Here is a 27,500-nt window from a genome sequence, read left to right on the forward strand (position 1 = left end):
TGTAATCTATAATGAAGTAAAGCATTACTGTAATTATATTACTTTCCTCTATAATGAAGTAAAGCATTACTGTAATTATATTACTTTCCTCTATAATGAAGTAAAGCATTACTGTAATTATATTACTGTCCTCTATAATGAAGTAAAGCATTACTGTAATTATATTACTGTCCTCTATAATGAAGTAAAGCATTACTGTAATTATATTAGTTTCCTCCATAATGAAGTAAAGCATTACTGTAATTATATTACTTTCCTCCATAATGAAGTAAAGCATTACTGTAATTATATTAGTTTCCTCCATAATGAAGTAAAGCATTACTGTAATTATATTACTTTCCTCCATAATGAAGTAAAGTATTACTGTAATTATATTACTTTCCTCTATAATGAAGTAAAGCATTACTGTAATTATATTAGTTTCCTCCATAATGAAGTAAAGCATTACTGTAATTATATTACTTTCCTCTATAATGAAGTAAAGCATTACTGTAATTATATTAGTTTCCTCTATAATGAAGTAAAGCATTACTGTAATTATATTACTGTCCTCTATAATGAAGTAAAGCATTACTGTAATTATATTACTTTCCTCTATAATGAAGTAAAGCATTACTGTAATTATATTACTGTCCTCTATAATGAAGTAAAGCATTACTGTAATTATATTAGTTTCCTCCATAATGAAGTAAAGCATTACTGTAATTATATTACTTTCCTCTATAATGAAGTAAAGCATTACTGTAATTATATTAGTTTCCTCCATAATGAAGTAAAGCATTACTGTAATTATATTACTTTCCTCTATAATGAAGTAACGCATTACTGTAATTATATTACTGTCCTCTATAATGAAGTAAAGCAGTACTGTACTTATATTTGTTTCCTCCATAATGAAGTAAAGCATTACTGTAATTATATTAGTTTCCTCTATAATGAAGTAAAGCATTACTGTAATTATATTAGTTTCCTCCATAATGAAGTAAAGCATTACTGTAATTATATTACTTTCCTCTATAATGAAGTAAAGCATTACTGTAATTATATTACTGTCCTCTATAATGAAGTAAAGCATTACTGTAATTATATTACTTTCCTCTATAATGAAGTAAAGCATTACTGCAATTATATTACTTTCCCCCATACTGAAGTAAAGCATTACTGTAATTATATTACTTTCCTCTATAATGAAGTAAAGCATTACTGTAATTATATTACTTTCCTCTATAATGAAGTAACGCATTACTGTAATTATATTACTGTCCTCTATAATGAAGTAAAGCATTACTGTAATTATATTAGTTTCCTCCATAATGAAGTAAAGCATTACTGTAATTATATTACTTTCCTCCATAATGAAGTAGAGCATTACTGTAATTATATTACTGTCCTCTATAATGAAGTAGAGCATTACTGTAATTATATTACTTTCCTCTATAATGAAGTAAAGCATTACTGTAATTATATTACTTTCCTCTATAATGAAGTAAAGCATTACAGTTCAAATTTCTGTAGTCACATTACAGTTACTGGATTATTAAAATGTCCTTTCCTGCGTTACACACGCCGTTTCAAAACAATGTTTTTCACGCTGAGTATTCAAATTCAGCTTATAAAATTGATAGTTCCAGTCCTGGATGGTAATTGGTCAATACGGTGTTCCAGTGATGTTAAAATACATGATTATAGAATCAGCCATGACGCGACACACACCTGTTCACCTTAACTGTGTATCTATAATATGATTGCCCACTGTCACTCAGGAGAGATTTGGTCCTTGACAGTAGCTCCCGTTATATGGGACAAGACCGATACTGGTTAGCTAGCTAGCAAGCTCTGCTACATTTGAGAAAACCCGAAAATACGGTGAGTTACACTAGAGGTAGTTGACTGAATCCCACAGTGACATGCTGAGTTACACTAGAGGTAGTTGACTGAATCCCACAGTGACATGCTGAGTTACACTAGAGGTAGTTGACTGAATCCCACAGTGACATGCTGAGTTACACTAGAGGTAGTTGACTGAATCCCACAGTGACATGCTGAGTTACACTAGAGGTAGTTGACTGAATCCCACAGTGACATGCTGAGTTACACTAGAGGTAGTTGACTGAATCCCACAGTGACATGCTGAGTTACACTAGAGGTAGTTGACTGAATCCTACAGTGACATGCTGAGTTACACTAGAGGTAGTTGACTGAATCCCACAGTAACATGTTGGGTTACACTAGAGGTAGTTGACTGAATCCCACAGTTACATGTTGGGTTACACCAGAGGTAGTTGACTGAATCCCACAGTAACATGTTGGGTTACACTAGAGGTAGTTGACTGAATCCCACAGTAACATGTTGGGTTACACTAGAGGTAGTTGACTGAATCCCACAGTTACATGTTGGGTTACACTAGAGGTAGTTGACTGAATCCCGCAGTAACATGTTGGGTTACACGAGCTGATCCGAAACACTGTCAAAATGAGAAGCACGTTGACAGCAGATGGTTTTACTCTGCTTTCCCCCTCACTGTGCTGGTTAAATACCATCTCTACTTAAAAATCTCTACTCAAGGCTGGCAGCCAGGCCGGTTAATTCAGAACGTTGTCATTGTTGGCTATGTCTGGTGAGTTGCCTTTCAGTACTTCAGTATAGTTGAATAGGATTTTACTTTCTGAACAGTTTCGCTTTTGCAGCTTTTATTTGGTTTAATGATGTTCCTTCCACCTGTCACCCTCTGATGATGTAATCAGAAGCCACTTGCTGTCACCCTCTGATGATGTAATCAGAAGCCACTTGCTGTCACCCTCTGATGATGTAATCAGAAGCCACTTGCTGTAGAGAAGTCTTGAGACGACTCTGAGCCGGTTCTGCTCCTTTGATTATCTTGTTTTACCTGCTGTTTATTCAAGCCTGCTTTAGCTTTACTGCTATGTTTAAGTCTCTTATGTTTGTACCTTATTGAATGATGCAGTAGTTTTCATAGTTAGAGAAGTTTTGGTTGTATATAGTATGTGTGACGGAGGGCTCTGTTGGTAACCGCGGCGGCACTTTTGGTTGACCCCCAAACATATAACATTCCCTTCCCCGTTACTAGTTAGACGCTTCTGTGAGTGCACGCACAGAATTAGCGGCTAAATATGTTCCATTCGCATACATGCAATCACAACCATGACATAATTCATCCCGGTCCTTCATACACAATAACCAAAACTCTGCCTACATAACACAAATCTACACAGACTCAGAAATCCATTTAAAATCAAGTTTATTATTGTCTTATCTGTTTGTTGTTTTCGAAGATCTTCGTCTGTCGTTGTTTAAGTTTGTAAATGCGCGCTATGTTCGTCCACTGTCTTCCGTGTTAACTGTGAAGTTCCTGGCTACGGACACTGCAAAAGGCCAAACTAAGTCGTAATTTCCCTGACGGTTTTCTAAGCTCGGTGGGTGGCTCTTTCACGCCACGAGCTGGTGGGGCAAACCATGCACGAGTGTCCGAACATGAAATATGTTAATGACATGGATTGTGGAAATTGTTATTTTAAATATTATGACCTTTTATCATCAATGTGGGGTGTATAAATTAAATGTGATTTTTAAAAATGCCTGAGAAATTATAAAAGGGGGAAAAAGAAGGAAAAAATATTTGGTTGTCAATCCTCCACTATGGTATGAGATAGGGGCGGGGCTTAGGGTAGAAGAAGAGCCCCGGGGTACCTAGAGGTAGTTCTTGGCAGGACTCGGTCATGGTAGGATCATTGAGAGGCGTGTCCAGTAAATCGTGTGCGTGTGCGTGTGCGTGTATGTGTATATATATATATATATATAAATTTGAATTCTTTTTGTTTTTGCTTTGTCTTTTGTTTTCTGAAACTTAAAAAAGTATTCTGCACTTTTTGGATTTTGCGTTGTTGGCTGTTTGGGAAGCACTGTAAATAAAACACCATTGCACTGAAGTGCTACTGCGGCGGAGCCAGTCATTTTTTTTGTTTAAATCACCCACGAATCACGTCACTCCACGACAGTGATTGTGTGTTTTACTGCTATGTTTAAGTCTCTTATGTTTGTACCTTATTGAATGATGCAGTAGTTTTCATAGTTAGAGAAGTTTTGGTTGTATACAGTATGTTTGAACTGCACATTTACTCTGTACAACCAAAATGTCTCTACCTTTGTAATGTTTGGATGGGCTGTGTGCTATGTTTCAGTGACAGAGAACGTTAGTAATGGTTCAGAAAACACAGTTGTAATGTTTGGATGGGCTGTGTGCTATGTTTCAGTGACAGAGAACGTTAGTAATGGTTCAGAAAACACAGTTGTAATTTTTGTTCCAAATTTCTTTGTCTTCTTTTGATTTATAATGTGGTATGCTTTCTTTCACAGTTTTATCTTTTTCCAGTTGCTACATTAAACAGCTGAAAGGAACTTTTTTGTTGTGGAGAATGGGAAATGAGTTAACTGCCTGTCACATTTTACGTGGACTATAAGGAGGACAAGACTCCTGAGGTAAAGGACATGCCTACACTGCTGCCACATGACACTTTGTCTTCCAGGACAGTTTGTCTTGGACAGTATAAAGTCTTGAAATACATCACCGCAGAATGAGAAGAGGGCAAACACGACTGGATCTGACTGGTGCAGGACGGTGACATACCCTGACAGAGCCCCTGGTGTTGTTACAGGTACATACCCTGACAGAGCCCCTGGTGTTGTTACAGGTACATACCCTGACAGAGCCCCTGGTGTTGTTACAGGTACATAACCTGACAGAGCCCCTGGTGTTGTTACAGGTACAAACCCTGGCAAAGCCCCTGGTGTTGTTACAGGTACATACCCTGGCAAAGCCCCTGGTGTTGTTACAGGTACATATCCTGACAGAGCCCCTGGTGTTGTTACAGGTACATACCCTGACAGAGCCTCTGGTGTTGTTACAGGTACATACCTTGGCAAAGCCCCTGGTGTTGTTACAGGTACATACCCTGACAGAGCCCCTGGTGTTGTTACAGGTACATAACCTGACAGAGCCCCTGGTGTTGTTACAGGTACAAACCCTGGCAAAGCCCCTGGTGTTGTTACAGGTACAAACCCTGGCAAAGCCCCTGGTGTTGTTACAGGTACAAACCCTGGCAAAGCCCCTGGTGTTGTTACAGGTACATACCCTGGCAGAGCCCCTGGTGTTGTTACAGGTGTGTGAGGGTGGAGCTACACGTCCGCATGGCTCTACGGCTCCATTCAGTGCCCAGGAGTTTGCAAAATCATATGCGTCATCAGTCAAAAATCCTACAGAGATAATATTAAGCAGCAATAAACACACACATGGTCACACACAGTCACAAACAGTACAACCAGTCATTGTTTATCATTTGGGTTAAGGTTTGTCAAACTTAACGGCAACTAGAAAGAGACTGCTTGTCTTAGTCTGTATGTGCATATCATCGCAGCAATGGCAAAGAGAGAGTGACAGAGAGGGAGGGAGGGAGGGAGAGAGAGAGAGAGAAGGAGAGAGAGAGTGAGGGAGAGTGTGAGTGTGTGTGTTGTTAGGAGAAGAAAATGCCAAGCACTCAACCAGTGCCTTTCTAAATGAATAAACTCTCATGCTTTAGGGAAATATAAGAATTAGCCTAGTTCAGACCAGTCCCCTAATCCAATACCACCCTATGTGTTGTGTATAATGTGTGAGTATACCTGTCTATGTGTTGTGTATAATGTGTGAGTATACCTGTATATGTGTTGTGTATAATGTGTGAGTATGCCTGTCTATGTGTTGTGTATAATGTGTGAGTATACCTGTCTATGTGTTGTGTATAATGTGTGAGTATGCCGGTCTATGTGTTGTGTATAATGTGTGAGTATACCTGTCTATGTGTTGTGTATAATGTGTGAGTATGCCTGTCTATGTGTTGTGTATAATGTGTGAGTATACCTGTCTATGTGTTGTGTATAATGTGTAAGTACACCTGTCTATGTGTTGTGTGTAATGTGTGAGTATACCTGTCTATGTGTGGTATATAATGTGTGAGTATGCCTGTCTATGTGTTGTGTATAATGTGTGAGTATACCTGTCTATGTGTTGTGTATAATGTGTGAGTATACCTGTCTATGTGTTGTGTATAATGTGTGAGTATACCTGTCTATGTGTGGTATATAATGTGTGAGTATACCTGTCTATGTGTTGTGTATAATGTGTAAGTACACCTGTCTATGTGTTGTGTGTAATGTGTGAGTATACCTGTCTATGTGTTGTGTATAATGTGTGAGTATGCCTGTCTATGTGTTGTGTATAATGTGTGAGTATACCTGTCTATGTGTTGTGTATAATGTGTGAGTATGCCTGTCTATGTGTTGTGTATAATGTGTGAGTATACCTGTCTATGTGTTGTGTATAATGTGTGAGTATACCTGTATATGTGTTGTGTATAATGTGTGAGTATACGTGTATATGTGTTGTGTATAATGTGTGAGTATACCTGTCTATGTGTTGTGTATAATGTGTGAGTATGCCTGTCTATGTGTTGTGTATAATGTGTGAGTATACCTGTCTATGTGTTGTGTATAATGTGTGAGTATACCTGTCTATGTGTTGTGTATAATGTGTGAGTATGCCTGTTTATGTGTTGTGTATAATGTGTGAGTATACCTGTCTATGTGTTGTGTATAATGTGTGAGTATACCTGTCTATGTGTTGTGTATAATGTGTGAGTATATCTGTCTATGTGTTGTGTATAATGTGTGAGTATACCTGTATATCTGTTGTGTATAATGTGTGAGTATGCCTGTCTATGTGTTGTGTATAATGTGTGAGTATACCTGTCTATGTGTTGTGTATAATGTGTAAGTACACCTGTCTATGTGTTGTGTGTAATGTGTGAGTATACCTGTCTATGTGTGGTATATAATGTGTGAGTATGCCTGTCTATGTGTTGTGTATAATGTGTGAGTATACCTGTCTATGTGTTGTGTATAATGTGTAAGTACACCTGTCTATGTGTTGTGTGTAATGTGTGAGTATACCTGTCTATGTGTGGTATATAATGTGTGAGTATACCTGTCTATGTGTTGTGTATAATGTGTAAGTACACCTGTCTATGTGTTGTGTGTAATGTGTGAGTATACCTGTCTATGTGTTGTGTATAATGTGTGAGTATGCCTGTCTATGTGTTGTGTATAATGTGTGAGTATACCTGTCTATGTGTTGTGTATAATGTGTAAGTACACCTGTCTATGTGTTGTGTGTAATGTGTGAGTATACCTGTCTATGTGTGGTATATAATGTGTGAGTATGCCTGTCTATGTGTTGTGTATAATGTGTGAGTATACCTGTATATGTGTTGTGTATAATGTGTGAGTATACCTGTCTATGTGTTGTGTATAATGTGTGAGTATGCCGGTCTATGTGTTGTGTGTAATGTGTGAGTATACCTGTATATGTGTTGTGTATAATGTGTGAGTATGCCTGTCTATGTGTTGTGTATAATGTGTGAGTATACCTGTCTATGTGTTGTGTATAATGTGTGAGTATGCCGGTCTATGTGTTGTGTATAATGTGTGAGTATACCTGTATATGTGTTGTGTATAATGTGTGAGTATGCCGGTCTATGTGTTGTGTATAATGTGTGAGTATACCCGTCTATGCGTGGCTTACCCTCCTGTGCCATGAAGTCATCGTCTGGTACTTTGTTGAGGTTGCCACAGAGACCACAGGTGCGGTTGGCATGGTGATTTCCGAGTACTATTTGGATGTTGTGTGAAGGGTCAATCCGCACAGAAAACCCAAATTCATCACTCCACATTCTCACACTTCCCAGCTCAAACCCAACAAACACTGAACTGGAGGCATAGGGCAAAGGGAGCCTGCAAATCACACACACACACACGCACACACACACGCACACATACACACACACATACACACACACATACATACACACACACACACACACACAAATATGCATATTAACACAGCAACACACATACGCTCACACACACACACACAAATATACATATTAACACAGCAACACACACACACACACAAATATACATATTAACACAGCAACAGACATACACAAATATACATATTAACACACACACACACATACAAATATTAACACACACACACACGCACACACGTCCAGGCGCACACACAAACTGTGGAACGTTGATACGTTAATGTTTTGGTACAAACAATTTTAGAAGGCAACTCAGAATGTATTTTTCTCTCACAAACTCGTGTCAACACAGGAAGGTCAGTTTTACGGTTGAACAGTTTGAGGAGAACGTCCTCTAACTGTGCACACAAAATGCACTTCTAAATCCAGAATTTGACACATTTGACTCTGTTCTCATCCCGTCTGCTTAGGGACACCATCTTGCCTTCCTCTCTCGCTCTGCTCTGAGGTCAGAGTGCAGCAGAACAACTAAAACCAAACAGTGCACAGGAGGATTCTGCGTAAATTTGCACTGAAATTCGTTCCAGCAACTGTGTATAAAAATTCTGCATAGTGGAGTAAGGGTGAGGAATGTGTGGGCAGGGAAACTTTACAACTCAAACAACAAACCCACTCATTGCCCAGAACTCAAACAACAAACCCACTCACTGCCCAGAACTCAAACAACAAACCCACTCACTGCCCAGAACTCAACCCATTCACTGCCCAGAACTCAAACAACAAACCCACTCACTGCCCAGAACTCAACCCATTCACTGCCCAGAACTCAAACAACAAACCCACTCACTGCCCAGAACTCAAACAAAAAACCCACTCACTGCCCAGAACTCAAAGAAAAAACCCACTCACTGTCCAGAACTCAAACAACAAACCCACTCACTGCCCAGAACTCAAACAAAAAACCCACTCACTGCCCAGAACTCAAAGAACAAACCACTCACTGCCCAGAACTCAAACAAAAAACCCACTCACTGCCCAGAACTCAAAGAACAAACCACTCACTGCCCAGAACTCAAACAAAAAACCCACTCACTGCCCAGAACTCAAAGAAAAAACCCACTCACTGTCCAGAACTCAAACAACAAACCCACTCACTGCCCAGAACTCAAACAACAAACCCACTCACTGCCCAGAACTCAAACAACAAACCCACTCACTGCCCAGAACTCAACCCATTCACTGCCCAGAACTCAAACAACAAACCCACTCACTGCCCAGAACTCAACCCATTCACTGCCCAGAACTCAAACAACAAACCCACTCACTGCCCAGAACTCAAACAAAAAACCCACTCACTGCCCAGAACTCAAAGAAAAAACCCACTCACTGTCCAGAACTCAAACAACAAACCCACTCACTGCCCAGAACTCAAACAACAAACCCACTCACTGCCCAGAACTCAAACAACAAACCCACTCACTGCCCAGAACTCAAACAAAAAACCCACTGACTGCCCAGAACTCAAAGAAAAAACCCACTCACTGTCCAGAACTCAAACAACAAACCCACTCATTGCCCAGAACTCAAACAACAAACCCACTCACTGCCCAGAACTCAACCCATTCACTGCCCAGAACTCAAACAACAAACCCACTCACTGCCCAGAACTCAAACAAAAAACCCACTCACTGCCCAGAACTCAAACAAAAAACCCACTCACTGTCCAGAACTCAAACAACAAACCCACTCACTGCCCAGAACTCAAACAAAAAACCCACTCACTGCCCAGAACTCAAACAACAAACCCACTCACTGCCCAGAACTCAAACAACAAACCCACTCACTGCCCAGAACTCAAACAACAAACCCACTCACTGCCCAGAACTCAACCCATTCACTGCCCAGAACTCAAACAACAAACCCACTCACTGCCCAGAACTCAAACAAAAAACCCACTGACTGCCCAGAACTCAAAGAAAAAACCCACTCACTGTCCAGAACTCAAACAACAAACCCACTCATTGCCCAGAACTCAAACAACAAACCCACTCACTGCCCAGAACTCAACCCATTCACTGCCCAGAACTCAAACAACAAACCCACTCACTGCCCAGAACTCAAACAAAAAACCCACTGACTGCCCAGAACTCAAAGAAAAAACCCACTCACTGTCCAGAACTCAAACAACAAACCCACTCACTGCCCAGAACTCAAACAAAAAACCCACTCACTGCCCAGAACTCAAACAACAAACCCACTCACTGCCCAGAACTCAAACAACAAACTCACTCACTGCCCAGAACTCAAACAACAAACCCACTCACTGCCCAGAACTCAAACAAAAAACCCACTCACTGCCCAGAACTCAAACAAAAAACCCACTCACTGCCCAGAACTCAAAGAAAAAACCCACTCACTGTCCAGAACTCAAACAACAAACCCACTCACTGCCCAGAACTCAAACAACAAACCCACTCACTGCCCAGAACTCAAACAACAAACCCACTCACTGCCCAGAACTCAAACAAAAAACCCACTCACTGCCCAGAACTCAAACAACAAACCACTCACTGCCCAGAACTCAAACAAAAAACCCACTCACTGCCCAGAACTCAAAGAAAAAACCCACTCACTGTCCAGAACTCAAACAACAAACCCACTCACTGCCCAGAACTCAAACAAAAAACCCACTCACTGCCCAGAACTCAAACAACAAACCACTCACTGCCCAGAACTCAACCCATTCACTGCCCAGAACTCAAACAACAAACCCACTCACTGCCCAGAACTCAAACAAAAAACCCACTCACTGCCCAGAACTCAAACAAAAAACCCACTCACTGTCCAGAACTCAAACAACAAACCCACTCATTGCCCAGAACTCAAACAACAAACCCACTCACTGCCCAGAACTCAACCCATTCACTGCCCAGAACTCAAACAACAAACCCACTCACTGTCCAGAACTCAAACAACAAACCCACTCACTGCCCAGAACTCAAACAAAAAACCCACTCACTGCCCAGAACTCAAACAACAAACCCACTCACTGCCCAGAACTCAAACAACAAACCCACTCACTGCCCAGAACTCAAACAACAAACCCACTCACTGCCCAGAACTCAAACAAAAAACCCACTCACTGCCCAGAACTCAAAGAACAAACCACTCACTGCCCAGAACTCAAACAAAAAACCCACTCACTGCCCAGAACTCAAAGAAAAAACCCACTCACTGTCCAGAACTCAAACAACAAACCCACTCACTGCCCAGAACTCAAACAACAAACCCACTCACTGCCCAGAACTCAAACAACAAACCCACTCACTGCCCAGAACTCAAACAAAAAACCCACTCACTGCCCAGAACTCAAACAACAAACCACTCACTGCCCAGAACTCAAACAAAAAACCCACTCACTGCCCAGAACTCAAAGAAAAAACCCACTCACTGTCCAGAACTCAAACAACAAACCCACTCACTGCCCAGAACTCAAACAAAAAACCCACTCACTGCCCAGAACTCAAACAACAAACCACTCACTGCCCAGAACTCAACCCACTCACTGCCCAGAACTCAAACAACAAACCCACTCACTGCCCAGAACTCAAACAAAAAACCCACTCACTGCCCAGAACTCAAACAAAAAACCCACTCACTGTCCAGAACTCAAACAACAAACCCACTCATTGCCCAGAACTCAAACAACAAACCCACTCACTGCCCAGAACTCAACCCATTCACTGCCCAGAACTCAAACAACAAACCCACTCACTGCCCAGAACTCAAACAAAAAACCCACTCACTGCCCAGAACTCAAAGAAAAAACCCACTCACTGTCCAGAACTCAAACAACAAACCCACTCACTGCCCAGAACTCAAACAAAAAACCCACTCACTGCCCAGAACTCAAACAACAAACCCACTCACTGCCCAGAACTCAAACAACAAACCCACTCACTGCCCAGAACTCAAACAACAAACCCACTCACTGCCCAGAACTCAAACAAAAAACCCACTCACTGCCCAGAACTCAAAGAACAAACCACTCACTGCCCAGAACTCAAACAAAAAACCCACTCACTGCCCAGAACTCAAAGAAAAAACCCACTCACTGTCCAGAACTCAAACAAAAAACCCACTCACTGCCCAGAACTCAAACAACAAACCCACTCACTGCCCAGAACTCAAACAACAAACCCACTCACTGCCCAGAACTCAAACAAAAAACCCACTCACTGCCCAGAACTCAAACAACAAACCACTCACTGCCCAGAACTCAAACAAAAAACCCACTCACTGCCCAGAACTCAAAGAAAAAACCCACTCACTGTCCAGAACTCAAACAACAAACCCACTCACTGCCCAGAACTCAAACAAAAAACCCACTCACTGCCCAGAACTCAAACAACAAACCCACTCACTGCCCAGAACTCAAACAAAAAACCCACTCTCTGCCCAGAACTCAAACAAAAAACCCACTCACTGTCCAGAACTCAAACAACAAACCACTCACTGCCCAGAACTCAAACAAAAAACCGACTCACTGCCCAGAACTCAAAGAAAAAACCCACTCACTGTCCAGAACTCAAACAACAAACCCACTCACTGCCCAGAACTCAAACAACAAACCCACTCACTGCCCAGAACTCAAACAACAAACCCACTCACTGCCCAGAACTCAAACAACAAACCCACTCACTGCCCAGAACTCAACCCATTCACTGCCCAGAACTCAAACAACAAACCCACTCACTGCCCAGAACTCAACCCATTCACTGCCCAGAACTCAAACAACAAACCCACTCACTGCCCAGAACTCAAACAAAAAACCCACTCACTGCCCAGAACTCAAAGAAAAAACCCACTCACTGTCCAGAACTCAAACAACAAACCCACTCACTGCCCAGAACTCAAACAAAAAACCCACTCACTGCCCAGAACTCAAACAACAAACCCACTCACTGCCCAGAACTCAAACAAAAAACCCACTGACTGCCCAGAACTCAAAGAAAAAACCCACTCACTGTCCAGAACTCAAACAACAAACCCACTCATTGCCCAGAACTCAAACAACAAACCCACTCACTGCCCAGAACTCAACCCATTCACTGCCCAGAACTCAAACAACAAACCCACTCACTGCCCAGAACTCAAACAAAAAACCCACTCACTGCCCAGAACTCAAACAAAAAACCCACTCACTGTCCAGAACTCAAACAACAAACCCACTCACTGCCCAGAACTCAAACAAAAAACCCACTCACTGCCCAGAACTCAAACAACAAACCCACTCACTGCCCAGAACTCAAACAACAAACCCACTCACTGCCCAGAACTCAAACAACAAACCCACTCACTGCCCAGAACTCAACCCATTCACTGCCCAGAACTCAAACAACAAACCCACTCACTGCCCAGAACTCAAACAAAAAACCCACTGACTGCCCAGAACTCAAAGAAAAAACCCACTCACTGTCCAGAACTCAAACAACAAACCCACTCATTGCCCAGAACTCAAACAACAAACCCACTCACTGCCCAGAACTCAACCCATTCACTGCCCAGAACTCAAACAACAAACCCACTCACTGCCCAGAACTCAAACAAAAAACCCACTGACTGCCCAGAACTCAAAGAAAAAACCCACTCACTGTCCAGAACTCAAACAACAAACCCACTCACTGCCCAGAACTCAAACAAAAAACCCACTCACTGCCCAGAACTCAAACAACAAACCCACTCACTGCCCAGAACTCAAACAACAAACTCACTCACTGCCCAGAACTCAAACAACAAACCCACTCACTGCCCAGAACTCAAACAAAAAACCCACTCACTGCCCAGAACTCAAAGAAAAAACCCACTCACTGTCCAGAACTCAAACAACAAACCCACTCACTGCCCAGAACTCAAACAACAAACCCACTCACTGCCCAGAACTCAAACAACAAACCCACTCACTGCCCAGAACTCAAACAAAAAACCCACTCACTGCCCAGAACTCAAACAACAAACCACTCACTGCCCAGAACTCAAACAAAAAACCCACTCACTGCCCAGAACTCAAAGAAAAAACCCACTCACTGTCCAGAACTCAAACAACAAACCCACTCACTGCCCAGAACTCAAACAAAAAACCCACTCACTGCCCAGAACTCAAACAACAAACCACTCACTGCCCAGAACTCAACCCATTCACTGCCCAGAACTCAAACAACAAACCCACTCACTGCCCAGAACTCAAACAAAAAACCCACTCACTGCCCAGAACTCAAACAAAAAACCCACTCACTGTCCAGAACTCAAACAACAAACCCACTCATTGCCCAGAACTCAAACAACAAACCCACTCACTGCCCAGAACTCAACCCATTCACTGCCCAGAACTCAAACAACAAACCCACTCACTGTCCAGAACTCAAACAACAAACCCACTCACTGCCCAGAACTCAAACAAAAAACCCACTCACTGCCCAGAACTCAAACAACAAACCCACTCACTGCCCAGAACTCAAACAACAAACCCACTCACTGCCCAGAACTCAAACAACAAACCCACTCACTGCCCAGAACTCAAACAAAAAACCCACTCACTGCCCAGAACTCAAAGAACAAACCACTCACTGCCCAGAACTCAAACAAAAAACCCACTCACTGCCCAGAACTCAAAGAAAAAACCCACTCACTGTCCAGAACTCAAACAACAAACCCACTCACTGCCCAGAACTCAAACAACAAACCCACTCACTGCCCAGAACTCAAACAACAAACCCACTCACTGCCCAGAACTCAAACAAAAAACCCACTCACTGCCCAGAACTCAAACAACAAACCACTCACTGCCCAGAACTCAAACAAAAAACCCACTCACTGCCCAGAACTCAAAGAAAAAACCCACTCACTGTCCAGAACTCAAACAACAAACCCACTCACTGCCCAGAACTCAAACAAAAAACCCACTCACTGCCCAGAACTCAAACAACAAACCACTCACTGCCCAGAACTCAACCCATTCACTGCCCAGAACTCAAACAACAAACCCACTCACTGCCCAGAACTCAAACAAAAAACCCACTCACTGCCCAGAACTCAAACAAAAAACCCACTCACTGTCCAGAACTCAAACAACAAACCCACTCACTGCCCAGAACTCAAACAACAAACCCACTCACTGCCCAGAACTCAACCCATTCACTGCCCAGAACTCAAACAACAAACCCACTCACTGCCCAGAACTCAAACAAAAAACCCACTCACTGCCCAGAACTCAAAGAAAAAACCCACTCACTGTCCAGAACTCAAACAACAAACCCACTCACTGCCCAGAACTCAAACAAAAAACCCACTCACTGCCCAGAACTCAAACAACAAACCCACTCACTGCTCAGAACTCAAACAACAAACCCACTCACTGCCCAGAACTCAAACAACAAACCCACTCACTGCCCAGAACTCAAACAAAAAACCCACTCACTGCCCAGAACTCAAAGAACAAACCACTCACTGCCCAGAACTCAAACAAAAAACCCACTCACTGCCCAGAACTCAAAGAAAAAACCCACTCACTGTCCAGAACTCAAACAAAAAACCCACTCACTGCCCAGAACTCAAACAACAAACCCACTCACTGCCCAGAACTCAAACAACAAACCCACTCACTGCCCAGAACTCAAACAAAAAACCCACTCACTGCCCAGAACTCAAACAACAAACCACTCACTGCCCAGAACTCAAACAAAAAACCCACTCACTGCCCAGAACTCAAAGAAAAAACCCACTCACTGTCCAGAACTCAAACAACAAACCCACTCACTGCCCAGAACTCAAACAAAAAACCCACTCACTGCCCAGAACTCAAACAACAAACCCACTCACTGCCCAGAACTCAAACAAAAAACCCACTCTCTGCCCAGAACTCAAACAAAAAACCCACTCACTGTCCAGAACTCAAACAACAAACCACTCACTGCCCAGAACTCAAACAAAAAACCGACTCACTGCCCAGAACTCAAAGAAAAAACCCACTCACTGTCCAGAACTCAAACAACAAACCCACTCACTGCCCAGAACTCAAACAAAAAACCCACTCACTGCCCAGAACTCAAACAACAAACCACTCACTGCCCAGAACTCAACCCACTCACTGCCCAGAACTCAAACAACAAACCCACTCACTGCCCAGAACTCAACCCATTCACTGCCCAGAACTCAAACAACAAACCCACTCTCTGCCCAGAACTCAAACAACAAACCACTCACTGCCCAGAACTCAAACAAAAAACCCACTCACTGCCCAGAACTCAAAGAAAAAACCCACTCACTGTCCAGAACTCAAACAACAAACCCACTCACTGCCCAGAACTCAAACAAAAAACCCACTCACTGCCCAGAACTCAAACAACAAACCACTCACTGCCCAGAACTCAACCCACTCACTGCCCAGAACTCAAACAACAAACCCACTCACTGCCCAGAACTCAACCCACTCACTGCCCAGAACTCAACCCACTCACTGTCCCGAACTCAACCCACTCACTGCCCAGAACTCAAACAACAATTAAGGGTTCCTCAAGAAAGACAAATAGATTTAATAGTTCTTTTATTGGTAATTGGAAATAAATAATGAATTTGTGAATGAACAATGACTAGTGGGTGAGTATTCTCACTGTTTTCAATTGAATCTGAAATACAATTCTAAACTGTATCCAGCCCAAGCTATGCTGCCCAAGACTCTGTCGTAACCCAAGTTTGACACATTAGCTACAGAAATACAGCAGGTAAGATACATTAACTACAGAAACACAGCAGGTAAACTAATATAACCAATTTAACCTGCCTGGCTATTGACTCAAAGTGTGAGCAGTTACCAGGTGTACATATTAAGTCATATACTGTATACCCACTCCAACATTAGTCATGTTGTGTTTACTCAGTCTAACATTAGTCATGTAGTGTATACTCAGTCTAACATTTGTCATGTAGTGTATACTCAGTCTAATATTAGTCATGTAGTGCATACCTGCTGTACCATTAGTCATGTAGTGTATACTCAGTCTAATATTAGTCATGTAGTGCATACCTGCTGTACCATTAGTCATGTAGTGTATACTCAGTCTAACATTTGTAACGTAGTGTATACTCAGTCTAATATTAGACATGTAATGTATATTCAGTCTAACATTAGTCATGTAGTGCATATTCAGTCTAACATTAGACATGTAATGTATATTCAGTCTAACATTAGTCATGTAGTGCATATTCAGTCTAACATTAGACATGTAATGTATATTCAGTCTAACATTAGACATGTAATGTATATTCAGTCTAACATTAGTCATGTAATGTATATTCAGTCTAACATTAGTCATGTAGTGTACATTCAGTCTAACATTAGTCATGTAGTGTACACTCATTCTAACATTAGTAATGTAGTGCATACTCAATCTAACATTAGCTGACATTTCCACATGCTGGACTGAATCCTCTTTCAAAAATAAATTGTGGAAAAGAAGTAAAAAAAACAAAACATAAAAATATTTATCGACACAGTGTTCATATTAAGTACACAAAAGTAATAACACACAACAGTTATATAAAGTGGAAAATGCAAATGTGTAAGTACTATATAAAATACATAATTATGAATTTAAAGAAAGTTAGTTCTTTCTTCTATTATGCGGCAGAGTCCAGTGAGTCCAGTGGCTCGTGGCAGCGTTGCTGGTTGATTTGTCCAATGTCCTCCAGACATGAGCTAAACATAAAGAAAAAGATGCTACATCAGATAAAACAACTACTTAAAAAATACCATTTACCAAGAAGCCCACTGCAAAACAGGATGTTTTGTCTTAATGCAAATGTAACTTGGAAACACTTGATTAATACACTGTTCATATGGTAAACACTATATGTTTCATATGTCAATTATGTCAGTTACCAACACTTTATACGGCTACTCAAAGCAAGTGAAATAAAACTCTGTCCAATGATTTTAATAATGTAATTCCATTCAACATAGACAGTGATAAACAGATGAGGAGAGAAACAGAGATAACTAGGTGTTTATAGAGAAGGCAATCAAAATTGGTGAAAGGTCCAAAGAAAAAATCTAGGTCAGATTCATGACGCATTTTTAAACCGCAGAATTGTTTGTATCTTTGTTCTTACAGTGATGAATCCCGTTGACCTCGTAAATTGAAAGCGCATGCCAGTTGTTCCTAATTAGCATAGGTAAACGCCCAACAATCCCCAACAACAAACCTACTCACTGCCCAGAACTCAACCCATTCACTGCCCAGAGCTCAAACAACAAACCCACTCACTGCCCAGAACTCAAACAACAAACCCACTCACAACTTTTTTCTCTTAATAACCAAATGCAAAAATGCAGAGCAAACTTGGTCTGGTATGGATTTAATGCAAAACACAATACTGCTCGCGTTATGTGTCTCTTTCCAATTTAGCTGCCTTCTGGCCATTTAGAGTCCAGTTGGCCAGCCCATTAAACACATGCTCTGTGTTCACTGCCTCCGTTTATCATTAAACACATGTTCTGTGTTCACTGCCTCTGTTTATCATTAAACACATGCTCTGTGTTCACTGCCTCTGTTTATCATTAAACACATGTTCTGTGTTCATAAGACTGTTTATCATTAAACACATGCTCTGTGTTCACTGCCTCTGTTTATCATTAAACACGTGTTCTGTGTTCATAAGACTGTTTATCATTAAACACATGTTCTGTGTTCATAAGACTGTTTATCATTAAACACATGCTCTGTGTTCATAAGACTGTTTATCATTAAACACATGTTCTGTGTTCATAAGACTGTTTATCATTAAACACATGTTCTGTGTTCATAAGACTGTTTATCATTAAACACATGTTCTGTGTTCACTGCCTCTGTTTATCATTAAACACGTGTTCTGTGTTCATAAGACTGTTTATCATTAAACACATGTTCTGTGTTCATAAGACTGTTTATCATTAAACACATGCTCTGTGTTCATAAGACTGTTTATCATTAAACACATGTTCTGTGTTCATAAGACTGTTTATCATTAAACACATGTTCTGTGTTCATAAGACTGTTTATCATTAAACACATGTTCTGTGTTCACTGCCTCTGTTTATCATTAAACACATGTTCTGTGTTCATAAGACTGTTTATCATTAAACACATGTTCTGTGTTCATAAGACTGTTTATCATTAAACACATGTTCTGTGTTCATAAGACTGTTTATCATTAAACACATGTTCTGTGTTCACTGCCTCTGTTTATCATTAAACACATGTTCTGTGTTCACTGCCTCTGTTTATCATTAAACACATGTTCTGTGTTCATAAGACTGTTTATCATTAAACACATGCTCTGTGTTCACTGCCTCTGTTTATCATTAAACACATGTTCTGTGTTCATAAGACTGTTTATCATTAAACACATGTTCTGTGTTCACTGCCTCTGTTTATCATTAAACACGTGTTCTGTGTTCATAAGACTGTTTATCATTAAACACATGTTCTGTGTTCATAAGACTGTTTATCATTAAACACATGCTCTGTGTTCATAAGACTGTTTATCATTAAACACATGTTCTGTGTTCATAAGACTGTTTATCATTAAACACATGCTCTGTGTTCACTGCCTCTGTTTATCATTAAACACATGTTCTGTGTTCATAAGACTGTTTATCATTAAACACATGTTCTGTGTTCACTGCCTCTGTTTATCATTAAACACATGCTCTGTGTTCATAAGACTGTTTATCATGAACCACATGTTCTGTGTTCATAAGACTGTTTATCATTAAACACATGTTCTGTGTTCATAAGACTGTTTATCATTAAACACATGTTCTGTGTTCATAAGACTGTTTATCATTAAACACATGCTCTGTGTTCATAAGACTGTTTATCATTAAACACATGCTCTGTGTTCACTGCCTCTGTTTATCATTAAACACATGTTCTGTGTTCATAAGACTGTTTATCATTAAACACATGTTCTGTGTTCACTGCCTCTGTTTATCATTAAACACGTGTTCTGTGTTCATAAGACTGTTTATCATTAAACACATGTTCTGTGTTCATAAGACTGTTTATCATTAAACACATGTTCTGTGTTCACTGCCTCTGTTTATCATTAAACACGTGTTCTGTGTTCATAAGACTGTTTATCATTAAACACATGTTCTGTGTTCATAAGACTGTTTATCATTAAACACATGCTCTGTGTTCATAAGACTGTTTATCATTAAACACATGTTCTGTGTTCATAAGACTGTTTATCATTAAACACATGCTCTGTGTTCACTGCCTCTGTTTATCATTAAACACATGTTCTGTGTTCATAAGACTGTTTATCATTAAACACATGTTCTGTGTTCACTGCCTCTGTTTATCATTAAACACGTGTTCTGTGTTCATAAGACTGTTTATCATTAAACACATGTTCTGTGTTCATAAGACTGTTTATCATTAAACACATGCTCTGTGTTCACTGCCTCTGTTTATCATTAAACACATGTTCTGTGTTCATAAGACTGTTTATCATTAAACACATGTTCTGTGTTCACTGCCTCTGTTTATCATTAAACACGTGTTCTGTGTTCATAAGACTGTTTATCATTAAACACATGTTCTGTGTTCATAAGACTGTTTATCATTAAACACATGCTCTGTGTTCATAAGACTGTTTATCATTAAACACATGCTCTGTGTTCACTGCCTCTGTTTATCATTAAACACATGTTCTGTGTTCATAAGACTGTTTATCGTGAACTACATGCTCTGTGTTCATAAGACTGTTTATCATGAACCACATGTTCTGTGTTCATAAGACTGTTTATCATTAAACACGTGTTCTGTGTTGATGGACTCACCTGTCTTAAAATACTCCTGGATTTATAAATCAGTTTAGTTTAGTCCAGTTCAGCCAGTGAAACTAAACTGGTATTAGTGTCACGAGCTAAGAGAGACTGGATGGGAGTCCAGACATTTTTTAATTTATTCCAGATCGTGGTCAATAAATATTCGGGGTCTGGTAAACAATACACTGGCTACTAGTAGCTATGCAAGAACAAGATGATGTCAATACACTGAGAGGTTGGCTAACAGAGAGAACATGGCTAAGAGAGTTACAAGGAAACGAAGAAGACTGAGAAGAACAGAGAGACAGTTTAAGACTCAGCCAAGGCCTACATGAAAACACAGCCACACATGAAAACACAGCCACACATGAAAACACAGTCACACATGAAAACACACCCACACATGAAAATACAGTCACAAATGACAACACCATCACACATGAAAACACAGCCACACATGAAAACACAGCCACACATGAAAACACAGTCACACATGAAAACACAGCCACACATGAAAACAAACAGTCACACATGAAAACACAGCCAGACATGAAAACACAGCCACACATGAAAACACAGCCACACATGAAAACACAGTCACACATGAAAACACTCACACATGAAAACACAGCCACACATGAAAACACAGCCACACATGAAAATACAGTCACAAATGACAACACCATCACACATGAAAACACCATCAAACATGAAAACACAGTCACACATGAAAACACCGTCACACATGAAAACAGTCACACATGAAAACACACCATCACACATGAAAACACAGTCACACATGAAAACACAGTCACACATGAAAACACCATCAAACATGAAAACACAGTCACACATGAAAACACAGTCACACATGAAAACAGTCACACATGAAAACACAGCCACACATGAAAACAAACAGTCACACATGAAAACACCATCAAACATGAAAACACAGTCACACATGAAAACACCATCAAACATGAAAACACAGTCACACATGAAAACACCATCAAACATGAAAACACAGTCACACATGAAAACACCATCAAACATGAAAACACAGTCACACATGAAAACACAGTCACACATGAATTCACAGTCACAATGAGGAAACAGTGAGGGTATGTGCAGACATTAAGTGGGTAACAGGGTGATTAGCCAATCAGATCCATCTGGGCTCTGAGTGCCCAGGAGACAGGGAGGTAGGGATAGAGGCCTTTCTTTGAACCCACTGCAATCTGGTTAGTGAATAATTACTTATTGAATGTGTGAACAAAATGATCCATTAAAGCAAATAAAACACACAAAGGAATTTTGATAGAGAAAGTACTCACCACATGCCATCTGATAAGGTTCCTTATGTAGATCTTCTTTCAGCTGGACCTCATTCTGCACAGCAGGACATCTTCAGTCTCTGAAACACGTGCTGACGCACTGACTGATATGCTTCTCAAAATGGAAACACTATGAGTGGGATGTTAAGCCAAACTTTACATCTGTGTGGATGTTGAGAGATAAACTTCAGTCCTAAGTTGGGAAGCAGATGGATGAAGCCTCACTCACATTTTGTTGTGACTCCAGGTGCATTAGGGGCGGTTTTCACGGAGAGCACGTGAATATTGTTTCAGCATTAACCACTTGTCATGACCCATAATAGAGTTTACATTGCTGTGAGACATGCTATTGGCAGAAATGATATACTTTTTTATATGCATATTGATCAAAGCTACATTTTTATCCAGATATAGTTGTGTATCGATGAGTATGAGTTGTGTATAGATAAGTGTGAGTTGTGTGTAGATGAGTGTGTGAATGTCTGTTCTTTGTGCTCTGACACAAATTCACATAACCAGAATCTGGACTAGTGAATAGTGAATTTTGGTTGTACTTGTTTGTTATTCAACTGAATTTCTATAGTGCAGTGTAGGTGACAGAAGTGAGTGATGTATATAATCATCTAATAACTGGATCAGAGCAGACTTATTATGTGTTCGCTGAAAAATACATTTCTCCATAATAATCAGAATTTTTAGAGTCCTGTCACTTGCACTATCGTTAGTACTAACACTGTTATTAACACTGCTCATAGCTGTCCGGACGCTCGTGCAGGACTACGGGGACATGTTGTAAATACACCCGAAATTGACATGCTTTGAAGCCTGAAACCCTTTACTGGTGTTAGTTGGATATATTGACATTAAGGATGTTGTGCTGGCTTCGTTTTATGTCTCATCCACAGGGAGTTATTCATCTCATTATCTACTGCCATCATGTGGCCAGTGTGTGCATAGCCCCCACACCGGTTAACAGCTGAGCATTTATTTGTTTATTTGTTAACAACAACAACAATGATGATGATGATAAGAAGAAGAAGAAAAGTGACCAGTCAGGTTCACACATGAGAAAGATAAGAGAGATTGACTTGTCTGAGGAGAAAACCTGGTACCTCTCTGCTCCTTTAGACAGAGTCCCATCCACGGACAGATGAAGCTCAAAGAATTCCCCCAAAAAAACAGTCACACCTTTCCTTCTACCTCCAGAGAAATCCCCTACAAACACAGACACACACACACACATACATAAACACATACACACACACACACACACACATAAACACATACACACACACACACACACACACACACACACACACACACATACATACACAGACACACACAGACATACATACATAAACACACACACACACACACACATACATACATACATACACACACACACACACATACACACACACACACACACACACATACATAAACACGTACACACACACACACATACACAGACACACACACACACACACACGCATACATACATACATAAACACATATACACACACACACACACACACACAAACATACATACATACATACATAAACACATACACAGACACACACACACGCACGCACACACACACATACATACATAAACACATACACACACGCGCGTGCGCGCACACACACACACACACACATAGATACATACATAAACACATACACACACACACACACACACACACATACACAGACACACGCAGAGAGAGAGAGAGAGAGAGAGAATTGTAATTTATGAAACTTAAAGAACAGACAGCTGCCAATAATAGAATAGCACAAACTGCTATGGTGTGTTTGTGTGAGTGTGTGTGTGTATGTCTGTGTGTGTGTATGAGGGTTATTATAGTTTTAAAATTTTAATTAGTTTTTATTTTTATTTAGTCTTTCAGTTTGTTTTTTTAATTTAGTTTAGTTTTAGTTAGTTTTGCGAGTGCATAAGTAGTTTTAGTTTTAATTTTATTTTGAGGAATCAACTAGTGTAAGTATTAGTTTAATTTTTAATTAGTGTTAGTTTTAGTTTTTCAGATATTATGAGGAAGGCCTTTATTTATAGAAGCTGAAAAGGGCAGGATGAAAGAATGTATGAGATCAAATATGATTTTCAAAACCTTTGTTTATTAAAGGTCCCATACTGTGCAGGGCCATTAAATGGCTTTACATAATATGGGACCTTTGATAAACAATCATAAAAGTTTTAGTCGTTGACACCATGAACCAGAGATGGGCCAGATCATCTTCCAGAGGGCCATATTTACTTTCATAGAGTAAGCCAAGGGCCACACACTGGACAACTGAAATGAAACGTGAAACATATAGTGCTGTTATGTTAAATGAGATGCATTTGATACACATGACAGATAACTCTACAGTAGCCTGTTTGACAGCCTACTCAAAGGCCTGACACTTTTTATGGCTTTATGTCAATCTGGTGTACTCTGAGGTTACAATGAAAAGATTTACTTTCATAAAACAATCCACTTAAACGCAGTATCAACTTTTACGTTACCCTCCATCTTCTTAACTGTCACTGATCACTCGAGTGAATATAAGTAGCTGGGCAGAATCTTCAAAGTCCATGTTTTCCTAACTAATGTTACAGTTTCCCACTAATGTTACAGTATTCCACTAATGTTACAGTTTCCCACTAATGTTACAGTATCCCACTAATGTTACAGTATCCCACTAATGTTACAGTATTCCACTAATGTTACAGTTTCCCACTAATGTTACAGTATCCGACTAATGTTACAGTATCCCACTAATGTTACAGTATCCCACTAATGTTACAGTTTCCCACTAATGTTACAGTATCCCACTAATGTTACAGTATCCCACTAATGTTACAGTTTCCCACTAATGTTAAAGTATCCCACTAATGTTACAGTTTCCCACTAATGTTAAAGTATCCCACTAATGTTACAGTATCCCACTAATGTTAAAGTTTCCCACTAATATTACAGTTTCCCACTAATGTTACAGTTTCCCACTAATATTACAGTTTCCCACTAATGTTACAGTCTCCCACTAATGTTACAGTTTCCCACTAATGTTACAGTCTCCCACTAATGTTACAGTTTCCCACTGATGTTACAGTTTCCCACAAATGTTAAAGTATTCCACTAATGTTAAAGTATTCCACTAATGTTACAGTTTCCCACTAATGTTAAAGTTTCCCACTAATGTTACAGTTTCCCACTAATGTTACAGTTTCCCACTAATGTTACAGTATCCCACTAATGTTACAGTTTCCCACTAATGTTACAGTTTCCCACTAATGTTACAGTATCCCACTAATGTTACAGTTTCCCACTAATGTTATAGTTTCCCACTAATGTTAAAGTTTCCCACTAATGTTACAGTCTCCCACTAATGTTACAGTTTCCCACTAATGTTACAGTATTCCACTAATGTTAAAGTTTCCCACTAATGTTACAGTTTCCCACTAATGTTAAAGTATCCCACTAATATTACAGTTTCCCACTAATGTTACAGTTTCCCACTAATATTACAGTTTCCCACTAATGTTACAGTTTCCCACTAATGTTACAGTTTCCCACTAATGTTACAGTCTCCCACTAATGTTACAGTTTCCCACTGATGTTACAGTTTCCCACAAATGTTAAAGTATTCCACTAATGTTACAGGCGCCTGCAGGAATAAATTTTAAGGTACACACAGCGAGCACAGTGCAAATCATCTAGAGCGTGAAATGAAAACGAAGCTGGTTTAACCTGCAATTCTCTTTTATTTTAGTTTGTTTTGAATTGTTCATTGTAGTTTTGAAAACTGTCATTTTTATTTCTATTTCAATTAACAAAATTACTTTTTTCTGCTAGTTTTTGTTTTAGTCTTAGTTTTCATTAACTATAATAACCCCGGTTTGTTTTTGCGTGTGCTGTGTGTGTGTGTGTGCGTGTGTGTGAGTGTGTGCACGTGTTTGTGTGTTTGCGTGTGGTATGTGTGTGTGTGAATGTGTGCGCGCGCGTATGTGTGTGTGTTCGTGCGCACGCATGTGTGTGTGTGTGTGTATGTGTGTCTTTGCATGTGGTGTATATGTGTCTCTGATCAATACCCAGGATGGAAAAGCTTCTCTTATGGCAGTCTCCAGACAGCATGTAACTGCAGTCTCCACGGAACTCATACACGACACCATCAAACGTCTGAACATGCTGACGACCAAACAGGCTACAACGTCCTGCCCTGTCAGCACACTCACATACTACAGGCAAAGACAAAAGAGTTACACACACACACATAAAGATGCACATACACACACAGACGCACGCGCACACACACACACTACAGAAACAGAGAAAGTTATACACACACCGACACAGACTAGCGGGAGAGAAAAAGACAGAGAGACAGACACACCTGCTAAGTGGAAGATGAGTAGCCAATACCCCCTGCTCCATGCCCCGTTCTCAGAACTCTCCATCTGTCAGAGGGGACAAAAATGAACAATTATGGATTAGTTTCCAGTTGATTCATCTTTTAAACATACTTGAATTAGAAAGATCATTATTCACTTAACACTGCCCCCCAATACTCATTACTCACTTATCACTGCCCCCAACACTCATTACTCACTTATCACTGCCCCCAACACTCATTATTCACTTATCACTGCCCCCAACACTCAGTATTCACTTATGACTGCCCCCAACACTCATTATTCACTTATCACTGCCCCCCCAACACTCATTATTCATTTATCACTGTGCCCCTCAACACTCATTATTCACTTATCACTGCCCCTCAACACTCATTATTCACTTATCACTGCCCCCCAACACTCAGTATTCACTTATCACTGCCCCCAACACTCATTATTCACTTATCACTGCCCCCAACACTCATTACTCATTTATCACTGCCCCCAACACTCATTATTCACTTATCACTGCCCCCAACACTCAGTATTCACTTATCACTGCCCCCAACACTCATTACTCACTTATCACTGCCCCAACACTCATTATTCACTTATCACTGCCCCCAACACTCAGTATTCACTTATCACTGCCCCCAACACTCATTACTCACTTATCACTGCCCCCAACACTCATTATTCACTTATCACTGCCCCCAACACTCATTACTCACTTATCACTGCCCCCAACACTCATTATTCACTTATCACTGCCCCCAACACTCATTATTCACTTATCACTGCCCCCAACACTCATTACTCACTTATCACTGCCCCCAACACTCATTATTCACTTATCACTGCCCCCAACACTCATTATTCACTTATCACTGCCCCCAACACTCAGTATCCACTTATCACTGCCCCCAACACTAATTATTCACTTATCACTGTGGCCCCCAACACTCATTATTCACTTATCACTGCTCCCAACAATCATTATTCACTTATCACTGCCCCCCAACAC

General features: G+C 40.4%; 1 protein-coding gene across 1 annotated transcript in view; it reads right to left on the reverse strand.

The window, feature by feature from the left end:
• vwf (von Willebrand factor) overlaps positions 1–26,539 on the reverse strand; it is a 136,840-nt gene extending 110,301 nt beyond the window's left edge. The window contains exons 1-5 of the mRNA XM_030790423.1: positions 26,476–26,539; positions 26,174–26,320; positions 23,196–23,298; positions 7,635–7,843; positions 5,151–5,272 (exon numbers count right to left, since the gene is read on the reverse strand). Coding sequence (XP_030646283.1) covers positions 5,151–5,272; positions 7,635–7,843; positions 23,196–23,298; positions 26,174–26,320; positions 26,476–26,539 — 645 coding nt within the window. The remainder of the gene's footprint in view (positions 1–5,150; positions 5,273–7,634; positions 7,844–23,195; positions 23,299–26,173; positions 26,321–26,475) is intronic.
• Positions 26,540–27,500: the final 961 nt, after the last annotated feature.

Source organism: Chanos chanos, chromosome 13, assembly GCF_902362185.1.
Source record: "Chanos chanos chromosome 13, fChaCha1.1, whole genome shotgun sequence".
NCBI classification, from domain to species: domain Eukaryota; kingdom Metazoa; phylum Chordata; class Actinopteri; order Gonorynchiformes; family Chanidae; genus Chanos; species Chanos chanos.